At 31.9% G+C, this 14,847-nt stretch overlaps 2 protein-coding genes across 3 annotated transcripts; one reads left to right on the top strand and one right to left on the bottom strand.

The window, feature by feature from the left end:
• Positions 1–1,268, top strand: LOC114179637 (salicylic acid-binding protein 2-like). Its single transcript, XM_028066050.1, has 3 exons — positions 1–476; positions 662–787; positions 855–1,268. The coding sequence occupies exons 1-3, from the start codon at positions 51–53 to the stop codon at positions 1,134–1,136; spliced, it is 834 nt and encodes a 277-aa protein (XP_027921851.1). The 5' UTR covers positions 1–50; the 3' UTR covers positions 1,137–1,268.
• Positions 1,269–7,298: 6,030 nt separating this feature from the next.
• On the bottom strand, positions 7,299–14,157 carry LOC114175134. Of its 2 annotated transcripts, none has more exons than XM_028059903.1 (13): positions 14,001–14,157; positions 13,831–13,896; positions 13,616–13,756; positions 13,442–13,528; positions 12,734–13,339; positions 10,055–10,537; positions 9,599–9,660; positions 9,409–9,514; positions 9,209–9,288; positions 8,513–8,842; positions 8,252–8,404; positions 7,917–8,146; positions 7,299–7,815 (listed from the first exon to the last, which is right to left on the bottom strand). In XM_028059903.1, the coding sequence occupies exons 1-11, from the start codon at positions 14,064–14,066 to the stop codon at positions 8,341–8,343; spliced, it is 2,091 nt and encodes a 696-aa protein (XP_027915704.1). In that variant the 5' UTR covers positions 14,067–14,157; the 3' UTR covers positions 7,299–7,815; positions 7,917–8,146; positions 8,252–8,340. The 2 variants fall into 2 exon arrangements, with proteins under 2 accessions (XP_027915704.1, XP_027915705.1); XM_028059904.1 differs by having other exon boundaries at positions 7,917–8,096.
• Positions 14,158–14,847: the final 690 nt, after the last annotated feature.

Raw genomic sequence — 14,847 nt, 5'->3', positions numbered from 1 at the left:
GTTTACATATAGCGAGAAAGGAACGACGAAGAGGACCAGAAGAATAGAAGATGAGTTCAGAAAAAGTTGTTCTAATTTTTATTTTGTGTTTGAGCATGATGAGTGCAGGACATTGTATAGATAGGAAGCATTTTGTTCTGGTGCATGGGGTCTGCCATGGAGCTTGGAGTTGGTACAAGGTGAAGCCACTCTTGGAATCTGCTGGTCACAAGGTCACAACACTCGACCTTGCAGCTTCTGGCATCAACATGCACAACATTGACAATGTTAATACTTTCGCACAGTACACTGAACCTCTGTTGCAGTTATTGGCCACAACTTCCTCTAATGAGAAGGTCATTCTAGTTGCCCATAGCCTTGGCGGACTCAACATAGCACTTGCCATGGACAAATTCCCACAAAAAGTTGCTGTTGGTGTTTTCCTAACAGCTTTTGCTCCAGACACAGAACATAACCCTTCTTATGTTTTGTTAAAGGTATATGCTATACTTGTTAAACTTTTCATCGATTTTTTTATATTTTTGTAATGCCTTCAACAAAAAGTACAATGGATTAAAAATATTATGCGTAAAAATTTTCAATTATATTATATTGTTTTCAAGATTATATGATATAGTTCCATGCATATATTCATCATTATTATTTCTTGTTTCTTGAAAAGTACGCTGAGAGAATCCCCTTGTCTACATGGATGAACGTTAAATTTGAACCAAGTGGAAACAAAACATCAATCTTGTTTAGTCCCATGTATATGTCCAGCAACCTCTACCAACGATCCCCCGCTCAGGTACTTACTTGTTACGATAATTGTTTTAGTTCTGAAAAGAGTCATAAAACATGAATATGATTTTCAGGACCTTGAATTGGCCAAGAGTTTAGTAAGAACATCATCACTCTTCGTGGAAGACTTGGCAATACAAATGAAATTCTCGAAAGAGGGATATGGGTCAGTTTCGCGTTCTTTTATTGTCTGCACTGAAGACCTTACAATTCCTATGGAATATCAACAATGGATGATCCAAAATGCTGTCATCGATGACGTTTTGAGTATCGAAGGCGCAGATCATATGGCTATGAATAGCAAGCCTAGAGAACTATTTGATTCTCTCCAGAAGATAGCAACTAAATATGCATAAATCCATCACACAAGCTTTAATTTGCTTTTATTTCTTCTTGCTTTCAATTTGACTTGTCTAAGGACTATAAGATCTCGTTTGAAATTACTACTCTACGAAATAAATAAATAAATAATAAGAAATATCTTGGAACTCCTGAACTTTTTTTCCTTTTCACTATGAAGGAAGTTGTGTTCCTTTAACCAAAAAAGTCAAACTAATCAAATAAATGTTCCTACCAAAGATATTAAATAAATTTAGTTCAATGGATAATAAAATTTTTTGTTGAAAATCATATCGACTATAAATAAGACCGATTTATAATATATAAGTGGATGAAAATCTTATCTTATAAGTTGGTGTTGTAAAATTAAGTTAGGATTAAAATTAACATGGTATCAAAATCGTGATTTAAAGTTTATTTTAACAAAATTTATTGTTTGTTGAGTCTATTATTTCATCTATTATCAAGTCACAATCGGACCGCTTATTTTTTTTAATAACAAAGAATAAAACATATTTAGTAGAACATTTGTGATGTCTAAAGCCTTTAAACTTTACTTACAAACTTTGTTTTTCTTACTAATTACGAATAAAACATCTAGGAACCTCGAAAACACACCAAGTTACAATCCAAACTTACCAATCTACCCATCGACATTATGTTTAAAAATTCAAGTTAAACTAACATTCATTTGTAAAAGATCAAGTAATTTACAAAAAAAAGAACACAGATATAACAACCTCATGATAAAAGTCCTTGTGATGTAGTTGCATTAGTGTTTCTACAGGATTTTCTTCCATGCTCAATGGGGCTGGATATGCGGTATTATGATTTCGTCCTTGTCGTTTGTTCTTATGGGTTCTAGAATCTTCCCAAGACCCTTCCTTACATAGGCAATACTCTTGTTTTTCAAAAAATAACATTTCATTGCAGCCTAAACTTCTTACAATTTATCCTTGCAAGACTACATTGTTTTCTAACATAGACAAGATTAAATCAGTAGTCACTACACAAAAAAGAATTGTCCATAAGCATATGAAGTGGCATGATTATTCAGAATTCTTTATTAGGTAATAAGAGCCAAGATGTTCATCCCTATAAAAATATTAACCATTAGATTGAACATTGATACTAGTCTGAATATGAAAAAGTAACATTGATTCGGTTATGCTTAGTCCATAGTCATGCATTTAAATGTGCTATACAAAATATTTCTTTTACATCTACCTTTTCTTTCTTAAATATTATGATTCTAGATTGACCAAAATATTACCATCCACACTACTTTCTAAATTTTGTTTTGTTTTCCATTAAGTTCCATAAGATGAATGTGTTGGAAATGAGTTTTACGTTGATTGTGGTTCAGTGAGCATACACCTATTGACCTATCACACATTTTCCGTACCATCTTAAACTATTTTACAAAAGAAAACTACGGGTTTAACACTTTCATTTTGTTCTTTATGCAACTCACAAAAGTTGTTGCCAAGTTGTACCCCACCCCCTTTATGCAATAGCTTATTCTTTGTTGATATCTCCACCCTAGGTATTGTGCATTGGGTAAAGGATTCATAATCCAATATGATCAAAACGACGAAGGAATTACCAAAGTGTAAAAAAGGAGATGATTGTGAAACCTTATGTACTTATGCCTGTCTCTAAAAAGGGTGTGGTAAAATGTGCATCTGTTGTAGGAGATACATACAAAAGAGTTGTTATAAATTAGTGGGTTGATAGATTTGCCAACCCAATAATAAGTGTTGCAAATTTGGTATAATGATACCAACATGTGCATTCAAACCACATGGAAAAGTTTCGGTTCAACCCACCTTACCCATTGCCCTAACATTACATTGCACAACTAATTGTTCATTCTTTTTATTATTATTTCATGGCACAACTATATTCTAGATCTTTATACCAGATGTGAAGGAGTTGTATCGGATTAATTAGAAAAAAATAAATGGGAGCAAGTGAGTGCCTAAAATATGCTGAAATTTTAATAAAACCTGTTAATGAATGAATAAATCATAAATGTGAGCAAGTAGGTTGTACGCAACATAGCTAAAAACATACAAATTTTATAAAATAAGTAAATTCCACGTGAAAACATTTTACAACGTACAACTCGTGTTGTGGATTGTTGGAGGTGAAGATACACTTCACTATTTTTTTAGATATCCATCGATACCACGCTCACTAAAACTTTGTACAATAATAGAACTACAAAAACCTTCGACGTGTGTAACTTTTTTGCTTCATTTTTTCTCTCCTACAATGTGAAGCACACCACCTTTTCTATCACCAAATTAAATATTGGAAAAGATAATAATAGGTTTAGAAGATATCACACCAATCATTAAGTTCCCGTTATATGGATTATTTTGTCTTTCGTTGATCCTTATGAACATCACTTTCTGCAGGTTGCACTGTTGATATTTCATTGGTGTCGGTTATTTTGGTTTAAGTTAATAAGTTATGAGTTCATCATGTTCTTAAATGCACTTAAAGTCTTTTCTAAAAGCAAAAACAACAATGTACATTGTTAAACGGTCATTATTTTCTATTTCCATAAACTCCTTTATTTACTAATAATTTTTAATTTATGAATTAATATTTAAATTAATTATTATCATTATAAGAAATTTTTTTATTAATAATTAATTTTAGTTATAAAAAATTGTTAATTACTATAATAACCAATATAAATACTAATTTAATAAATAAAAAATTATTGATTATTAAAATAGTCTTATTAATAAATAAAAAATTATAATTGGTCACTAATTACTCAGAAACTAATTCTTTTGGTAGCAAAACTTTTGGTAATTAATGTTTAGTGACAATTTTTTTTTGGTAGTCAAAACCTTAGTAACTAAATTTTAGAGACTAATTATAATTTTTTATTTATAATAGTGACTGTCTTAGTAACCAATAATTTTATATTTTGTAAATTGGTATCTAAATTGTAATGACTAACAATTTTTTGTCATATAAATTGGTTTTAATAACTTACATATAGTTACATATATGGTCTTGTCACAATATTATATACTCACATATATGGTCTTCACATTAATTTTATTTATTTATTTATTTTAATCAACAAAGAATAAAATTGCATTAAAAAAAGCACTTGAGAAGTATTGTAACCTTTATATAAAAAACAAAATCTATGAGTGTTCATCATTAACTTAACATCATGGCTTCAACAATCAAAACCTAACCAAAACAACTGGTCACAATCTATACCAATATTGTGATCCACATAGAGAACAAGGCCATAGTATACCTCTCTAACACTTCTTCTGGCTCTGAATATGCAAAGATCAGCCAAGAATCTTGTTCTCCTTTTACAATCCTATTAACAAATATATTGTGCCTGCTACTACTCATGGTAATCCATTCACACTCATGTTCCCTAACATTAATTTTATTTATTTATTTATTCTATGTTTTAAATTAACATGATTTTAACATAGTGTATGTAATTTTTTAATATTTATTTAAGATGGTATTAATTTTTACAACATTTATTTTAAAATTTGTGTGCCTCTATGACTTAGGATAATGATTACATAAAAACTTTAAATCTAAAGACTTGTATTTAAATTTGATATAATATTGTAATTTACGTGAATCTATAATTCATACTAATGGAAGATTAAGATTTTTTCCCATTTTTCTATATATTTATCTTTGCATTCAAATATTTTTCATTATCTTTTTTTTCTACACATGGTCCATTTTAGGGGCTTGATTTTTCTATATTTTTGCGCACTATATAATTATAAGAAAATTGTAAGTTTTTTTAATAAAGAAAATCATTAAAGGGCTCACGAAATTACTAACTTCATCCATAGATGTTTGATCCATCTTTCTATCCGTCTAAAAATTCAATGAAAAACTCTACAGCAACATTACCTAAGAGATGCAAGGACGGAAATATCTGTGTGGGTAGATTCATATTATCTACGGATTATAAATAAAGTCTTTCGGTAAATCAAATCATATATATTATGTAATTAATTTAGAATAAAACTAATTTAAGAATTCGTTTTCAATATTTTTAAATAACTTATTAATTATAGAAAAACTTGATTAATTTATAATTGTAATTAGAGTTTAATTTTACCGCGTTATCGATTACTAAAAATGATTTTGAATGATATTTTTAAAGCAATAATTGTATGAATAAACGATTAAAAAAAAGGAAAAAACATGCCCAATGTATCTAAATTATTAATTTTTAAAATTATGAACAAAGAAAAATAAGCTCTTCAATTAAACTTTAAAAGGAAGAAATAAATAAATTTTGTTAGAAGCAATAAAACCTCGGCGTCTTGAATCCTATATTCAGTCAGAAATCAAACCTTGAAAAACAGATATAGTTTAGAAATCGTCTTTTCTTCTTATGATGAAACACATGAAGATTAACCAACCTTTTACACAGCAACAGAAGTTGAAAGAGTTTACTTTTTTTGAATTGAAAGAGTTTACACTCAATTAGTTTTTGATCAAGTCAAGGAAACAAAATGATATTAAACATAGGTTGTCGTTTTACATCTGAATTAACCAAGAAAGGTTGAAAATGAGTAAGAAGAACTTTTAGATACAAGCAACAACCCTAAAGATGATCTAGATATAGTAAACCCAAGGTTTGGTAGTAACAAAAAAGAACTAAACAAACCTAAAGTCTTTTTTTGGCTAAGCTCCAACTTTACTTTCTCTGCCATAAATTCGGTTGTTATTTTCAGTTGTGATACTGATACATTGAAAATGACTGCTACTAGCATGGTGTGGTTGTTCCTACTAAATTAGTAAATAATCTACATATGAATCAACTGTCTCTGCCTTTCTAAATTTTCATCATTTATTAACATCTAAGATATCTAGACAATAACCCCTATTATCATTTCATTGTGCCAAAAAGAGTGTAACCGAACTTTGAGTACAAAGAAAAGATCAACACCAAATAATCATTAAAAGATGGAAAGTTGAGCGGTATGTACGTATATTGTACAATATATTATCCAAGAAAGTAAATTTAACAATAAATAATAAAAGTGCACTTTGGAATTTAAGCACAACTTTGAGGATGGAAAAACTAGAAATGATATAGAATGGTATTTTTGGGATTAAATTTCACTGATTTCACTTTCGTTTATATAAACACAAATCTTCTTTATTAAAAGATCAATTTCAACCCACAAGTTTATTCAGACCCTAATCCATTACTAAGATGAGCTTAGATTTTTTTTATTAAGAGTTAATTCCTTATGAACTTATCTCATGTGAATTCGTATTCATAGGAAATGATAAGGATGTTAATGTGGGACGAGCTATATGAGTCAGCCCACTAATTTATAAAAAAAAAATGTGGGATGAATTAAATATTTTAGTCTATTGACACGCTTAGGTTTATATCTCATAACTCGCAGTTCGCACAGACCAATAACGAACTGGAACAAGCTAACCTATATAACCCGCACATTATTTTTACCGCATTTTAATCTCTAAGTCAAATAAGTTTTATTTTATTTTATTATTTTTTTCACTCCATGATTGAATCTCTCTTACTTACATTTAACATTGATTAATTGCTATAATATTTTGGTATCTTAGACAATTTTTTTTTTTTATGTTTCCTTGTTTATGAAAGGTTTAGCTATGGCATGTTTTTTAAGGTAGATCTTAATCATATGTCTACTTACTTTATTTATTGCCAATAGACTTGTGTAGTGTAACAAAAATGTGAAACATTAAAACAAAAGTATTATTATAACATTTGTCTAATGTTTTTTTCTTTTGGAGATTTTGTTTATGTAGACGAACTGAAATCCACGAACCAGTAATTATATAGGACAAACCAATAAAACTAACCCATTATTCTTATAGAAAGAAATGAGATAAGTCAACCCACATTATCATCTTAAAAAATTATTATACCTTAGAGATGGATAAAGTCAGTAATGTCAAAATATCTTACTTAAATTAAATAAAAAATATATGTATGTCTAAGACAAATAGAAATAATATGTATAATATCTTATTTAAATTAAATAGAAAATATATTAAATCATATAAAAACAAACATCTTAGACTAAAATATCTTTTGTTATGCTAAATATATTAAGTAATATTTTCCAATTTTAACATTGTTTATGATGAGGACTAAATAAGAATTACAAAATGTCATTAAACTTAAGAGTAACAAATATCATTCCGGACATCAAAGAGAGCAAAGTGATACTTTTAGAGACTTAAAATGTATTGAAGCCTGTACTCTATAGTCCATTTTTACGATTGTGATTTAATTTTTTCAAAAAGTTATTCGACCCACATACATCCGATTCATATCCACATGTTACTGTCAGGAAGAAAAAGTGGGTGAAACAGCCATCATATCATGGTTTACTTAAGGCCCCATGGGAGGAGATCTTCTCAATCCAAACTTTCTCAAAACTGGAAAAGGAAATTTGGCCAAGACACTTTCTCAATCTGAACACAGACTTTCGTGCTTCGTTTCGCATAATTCCATATTCCTGACCTTTTTTTTCCCGCCCTCTAATATGCTTAAAAATATTATAACATAAAGCACTTGAAACCATTTTCACGCCAGCCTTGAAGTGAGGGGTGTTTGAAGAAGAATACAAGCTCCAAGTAACAAGAGAAAGGAACCGCAAGAAAGACATCCTACAACACAATAATTGCTTGGATTATTGAGAATATAGTACAAAAGGTCTCGCAAAGGAAGATCATGCTGCTGACTAAAAGTTGAGGGAATGGACTAGTACCTCCATAAATTCAAGATGACATTGGACGCCAGACTCACCGGAGATGACATGTAATGTAATTGATGGATTTGGAGTAATTCCAGCTTGTTACCATATGGCACAAGCAGCAAAAAATGTGGAAAGGTGAAGCACTAAGTCCCATCTATGCCAACGTATTGGCCATATTACACCCACACAATTCTGAACCAGCACAAAAATTTTCCACATTCAGCTATCTGTGCCAGCAATACCTATTTACGGCAAGAAGTCTATTCAGCTAGTAAACTAAAATTTAACCATGAAATAACAGACAAGAATTTTCATATAATTTAAAAATTAATCAAGATAAGGCCTGCCTTTATTCCGTGAGCATCCTACTCGCCCAAAAATGTAGTTCTGTAGCCATTAATAAGCACAAGATAGCCAAGCTATGCAGTTTTCGTAATTACTCGGTTTTTAGTCCATGGGATCCCTTTTCCTGAGAGCAGAACTCTTGAAATCTTCTAAGACTACAAGAAATAAGTTCATCACTTACTTTTTTCTTCAGGTTCAAAGAATCACAATTCTAAAAGCTTGACCCTTTTGTTGAACAATAAATGCATTATCAAGAAGCATACCGTTTCAAAAGCACTTCGGGATTATAAGGAAACAACTTCTTTTGATGAAGATTATAAACAGAATTGTTCAAAGATAGTAAACATTCAGCAGCTTTCTTAAATGGTTTGATATTGTAACGCTTGAAGCCACAACCACTGTCTTCCTTATAATTCTTGATAAGCAACATGGTACTTCCACTGTTGTCAACTGACGTAGGTATCCCATCTGCTAACAACTGCAGACCATCCCCTACAATTTTTCTTCTCTTGCAAGGTGATTGATCCAAAAATTCTCCAAATAATGGAAATTCCACAAATAACTTCCATGAGTTGCATATCAAATGCAAGCATCTACAACGTGCAAAAGAGAAAAAGTAAAAGCCAACTTTTAAGAAACAAGTCAGGATAAGTAAAACAACTAACAATGTAATCTGATGATTCTGAACCCTGAACTTAATCTCCATAATTTATAAATGCAAAAAAAAAAAAAGAAAAATTGTAGGCTAAAACAAAAATTTTAAAAATATGGAGCTGACCAGAGTTTTCTTTTACATGAATCATGGAAAAGCAAGAGGATATTCAGAAATACAGAAGAATATGTTCAAAAGGTCTCGCATTCACAGAAAACACAGAACCAGATCTGATTATAGCTTTTCAAGTTTATTTGTAATCACTGAAAGAGGAAATTTTGTCATCCAATAAAGTTACAATGACTACCTTAAAAGATATTTAGCACAGCTTATTCCAGTATCTTTTGAAATGAGATAATCTAGAAGCACTTGATGATCATAATGTATCTGCAGATCAATAAGAACAAGATAATAAGCCTTTTAAAGCTTTACAAAATAAACTAATAGATAAAGTGGACAGCAATGGGGTGTCCATCTTCATGAGGTAAGGTAGTGCATAATACTAGCCTCGAAAAGGAACAGATGGAAATGGTACACCGGAATAAAAATGTCTGACAACGCAAAAGGAAAATCTTTCATTACATCCTGATAAGCAGCATCCTTTCTTTCAGACCTACATCATTCAAATCTCAATAAAGCGGATCCTTCCATTAACTGGTTGATAAAAAATAGCAAAACATTGAATACAATTTCTTACTGTTGCTGGAGACAGGATGATATACTACACAATAGCAAAAGCACATCAAACAATAGATCATCCTGCCATTCAAATGATAAATAACTCAAATGAAACTTCAAGATATTGTCATTAAAAGATTCAAAACTACAAAGGAAAATAACACTCATCAATACCTCAGTCTCACAAATATATTGCCAACCTAAGAAGCATGGATACAGACAAGCTCAAAACGTCCGATTAAGATTTGAAATGACTTGCTATGAACACAGCCTCTTTTTCAAATTATCCGAGCTTAACAGTTTACAATACATGATGAGCTACCTAAACTTGCCGTAGTAACTAAATCAAATACCCGGTGGTAGTCATAAAATCCTATAATTACAGAATTCAAAACTGTTTTGAAGACAATGACCATGCCAAACGAGCATCACACCCATAAACTAATACACACACAAGCTGTATGGATAGACAAACCTCACGAAGATATAGCTGGAGGAAAGATGACATGAAGTCCATACATATCTCCAAGAAATTATCATGGTTGGTGGAGATTGCAGTAGGAAGATGTCTTTGAATCCACTTGTAAAGTTCTAGAAATCCCTTTTTCATGCAGAAGCGATCATGCTCTGAATCTGGGTTAGTGGTGAAACAGGAGGACAAAGTTGAACAATTACAGTGGTTTGCATTTTCTCCTCTTTGACTGATCAAACTGAAAGAACAAGCCAGTAAGAGGTAAACAGATTGTCTTTGTAGGTGGCCAGAATGCGTCAGACATGCTTCTCCATCAGACAAACTCACTAAAAATGGAGAGCCTTCCAGACAATTAATTTGATCAGAGTGAAATTGAGTTAAGGGTTGCTGCAAAAACTCTTCAAAATAGTTATGAAGGAGTTCAATCCAAGAAAAAGGGATTCGACAGTCTAGACCTGTGAGTGAACCAAGTCTGATCATCAGGATCTGCATAAAATATGGTAAATAAATAGTTTTAAGAGTGCCTTCCACTCTAAACATAGCAACCCAGAAAATGTCTTTTAACAAAGTTCTAAATTCAAAGTAATTTCACTTCTTTTTGGCTTTAAACTTCTCCAATGATTAACGTCATGAAAAGGCAAAGCAGTAATAAATAGCAACTTATGATAACAAAAAAAGAAAATCTCCATGCTAATGAACTTTATCAGTTACCAGACCAGTTACTAGAACAAGTAACAGGGTTAGCAGAACAATTCCAACCCAACAGGTCAAAAAGCATAACCCATCAATTTTGGCAAGATGGGTTGAGTTTTACGACAACTTAACCTGCTGCCCCACCCAACCCACCATCCATAGCAGGCCCGGACAAGCTGAACCAATTAGGGTTTTATAAATAAAAAGTTAAAAAGATATATAACTTTGATTACTATTTTATGATTTTTATTATATTACTGCCAATTTAATGTCATATTTAAAAGAAAAACTTTTCTCTCATTTTCACTTTTTTCTATTTTAAATATTTTGTCCCTTTTTCAATTAATTATTGACTTTTAACTTTTAAATTGTTTAGGTGGTGAAGCCACCAACCAACCCAAAATGGGGAAGCGGTTATTGTTGGAAAGCTGTCTTAAACTGAGGTTACCCCTAACCTTTGATTGTTGTGGCCTCTTTGGAGACTGTCTTAATTGCAGTCTCAACTGTGGTGTTTAGTCTTAAATCAACTAAGGATGTGGCTGAAATGGAGCTTATAACCTTGGTAATCCGATCTTTTGTTTTTAAAGATTAAGCTAGGGCATGTTTTAGGTCAGTCTTGACTGTGTCCCCTAATTAGGCTTTGTTGTGCCATCTTTAAGCATTGCTTTAGTTCTAGCCTCAAGGGTCAAATTTAGTCACATATCTACTAGAGGGGATTGAAAACAATTTACGAAGTATGAATAGTCCTCGCCTAACAAACTAACATAGAATTGAATTAGACCCTTAACCCAAATTGTAAGAGTTATTTCTCAACCAACTTTCAAACAAGGCTTCAGTGTGCAACTGTTTTCTGAAAAGATCAACAGCAGTGCAAGTCAATCTATTTTGCCGGACATTGATTTTTTGGCAAACATTAATCACAACTTAAAAGACTATTTGGCTTAAAAACACATTTTTGTTCAATATCAGTTTTAACCGTTAATTACAAAAACATAATTTTTTTTCTTATCTTCAAAAGTTTATATAGGTAAAGTGTGAAAACATTTCAAGTTGTCTTGTCATTTTTCTTTTCATTGTTTCCAGCATAAACTTTTGAAAACAAGAAACAATGAAAATAAAAATAAGATGTTTTGTAATTAAACGTAAAAACAAAAATTAGTCCAAAAGGCATTTTCTCAAACCAAATGTTGGCCCCTGAGCTTTTTACAATCCTTCTTCTAGTAGCACACTGAAGCTTCAATTGGTGCAACATGTCTTCTTTACATTGGAATGTGGGATGACTCAACTATTCATTATGCCAATGTTATATGTTCTAATTAGAGGACGAGGTTTAGATTAAGTTAGAACAAATTTTTTGTGAGAAAACTTATGAGTGTTTTATTTTCAGGATAATGCAGTAGATACGATCTCCTTATAATCCATATAGACTCAGTGTGAGATTATTTCTAAGGATAATATAATTTTAATTGAGCGCAACTACCTGGACACTGATACCCATGTATGAACAAAAAACTTCCAACCGTATATAGCCGAAGACTAGGCATACTACTGAATTTTAGAGTTCAGATGGAAAAAGTAGAACATATTTCACTAATGATACTCTGAATAATAGCCATCCAAAACACTAACCTAGTCTCTCACTACATTTCACTGGTCAAGGTCAATTGCAATAAAACTAGTACAAATCTAGCGCAATAACATAAAAAACATACTGACATATATCAACTCCCTAATACTATCTAGATGGTCATATGATATCTATCATGCCAAAAAGAAACTAGATTTGAAATTAAAATGGAAGATATTTTCAAACTCTGTCAGCAATAAGATTTTACTTGTTCAACCCACATGACAAGAAGCATTTTTATAATAACCTACTCTTCCATTAAATTTAAAGTAGAAACAATGACCAATACCAACATTCAATCATACAAGTAACCAAAAATTCAATTATCAAGCTCATTCATTGCACAAGTGGATGAACCTTACCAGCAGCTTGTGATTCAAGTAATTAGTGATGCATCTCTCAGCATTATGTTCTTGCTTACGGAGACACCATTTTGCAAGTCTAGGTACAAGATTCACTACTGTAATAAAAAGTGGATGTTTATCAATAGAATCACAATCAGTTTCCACTAGATCATTCCGGTCAACCAAGGAGCATAGAAACTGAAGAAAAGTCCCAAGACAAATCATAACAGGCTCCATAATACTGAACTTATTGAGGTGCAATTGATTGATAGAAGAGTTGTTTTTCATGCTACCAAACTCACAGCTCCAGAACTTGTCCAACAAATCCCACGGCATCTTTAGGAGACAAGAGTTGACAGAGTCATGGTACACTTGGACAAGGCCATCATCATAGTCCTCCTCCTCTAAATATTTACATATAACACGCATGACTCGGACAACACCAGCCACAGTAGACCAATCAAAATCCTTAGTCCCATATTGCGTCAGAAACTCAACATCAGAACTATCAAATTTACCATTCTCAGTTCCAGAAGAAGGCCCAGACGAACATGAGATCATCTTAGTGATCGCCATTTCCAACCAACAGCACAAAAAATGAATGAACCTCACCCAATTGTTCCCCTGCATATTATTACACGGAAGGATAAACAAAACAGGGAATCACATGGTAGACTCAAATGTATAACCTAAATTCATCAAGGTAACTAACTTCTACATTCATACCGTTGTGTGCACAAACCGTGAAGTTAAGGAAAGAGCATTGACAGCCACGTGTTGAACAAACTCGCTCTTGACAGTCAACAAAACCATCTATGTCACCAAAAACAACACGGAATTATGTTTGCAACAACGACGTTATACAAAAGTGCGTCGATGAAAATCTGGTCCTAACATTACCATCTCAGTAATGATTCTAGGCAGACATTGATCGACGGACGAATGCTGGTTCGAACCGCACAATCGCTCTTCGTCGGGAGCACGTTTCATCTCTGCACGAGAATCAAATTCACGAATCCGAAGCTGAATTTTTGTCACGACCTAAAATGCAAAAAAAAAAAAAAAAAATCAGGTGCCTTACATTTGATAGTGTTTTGAATATAAGAATGCAAAACCTGAGAAGAAGCGATTAGAATCTCCTTCTCCTTCTCTTTGGAAATGGAAACAGAGGCCCATGATTCCTGAGGCACGAGGAAAGCGTGTTTCGTTAATGGAATAAGTTGACATGTATAGAAGAAAAAGACGAATCAAATGGTAGCGTTGGAGGTGGAAGAGTGAAACACACCGTGTACGGCCGCAGATAGTCGTCGATGAGGCGGCAGAGCCACCGAAGTTCAGCGGCCGGAGACATTTCACCGGCGAAATTGTAAGACTTAGATTTGTTTGCGGTTGCGGGTCTTGCAGCTAGCTACTACTGGGTGCCGAGGAGAGGTACTAGAACGATGCCGTTTCGACGAGTAATGTGGCAATTGCCTTTTTAATTGCACTTTACTACAAACAATAGCTGATATTTGCACAACTCACCCGGTTCCTTATTCCTCATTAATTGCTTCTTACTCCTTCCGATGGAATTGAAATGAAAAAACAGTTTTCTTATAATTAATAATTTGGTATTCCAATTTTTTTTTTAAGTTCAATTTGGCTTTTATATTTTTTGTTTATTTAATTTAGTATTTTAATTATTTAAAAATATTCAATTTGGTCATTTCTATTAAGTTGGAGTTAACATTGTGTTTGTACAAGACACGTGTCAAGTTGTAAAATTTTTAATTTTTTTAATTTTTTTTTATAAAAATTTATAAACTGTCCCGTGTCATTTTATCGTCGTACCACGTGACCGCTTACAATCATGAGACATGACAGTGGTAATAGTTATTTTCAGTTTAGTCCTCTATTTAAATTTTTTGTTCAATTTAGTACCCAATTTTTTAAAATGATCTAATTTCGTAAATAAGTAAATAAGCTTAATTAGTCCGACTTCAGATCAAATTAGTAAATAAGCTTAATTACAACTTATATATACATGTTACAATAACTTTTTCTAATATATATATCAAATCATTTCACTTAAATACTTAAATTATTTTATTTTCTACATTTTTTTATCTTTGTAATTTTTTACACCTAAAAGT

The sequence above is a fragment of the Vigna unguiculata genome, chromosome 3, assembly GCF_004118075.2.
Source record: "Vigna unguiculata cultivar IT97K-499-35 chromosome 3, ASM411807v1, whole genome shotgun sequence".
In the NCBI taxonomy this organism is placed as follows: Eukaryota; Viridiplantae; Streptophyta; class Magnoliopsida; order Fabales; family Fabaceae; genus Vigna; species Vigna unguiculata.
The sequence above is the reverse complement of the archived record's forward strand: the minus strand, read 5'-3'. Positions and strand labels throughout refer to the sequence as shown.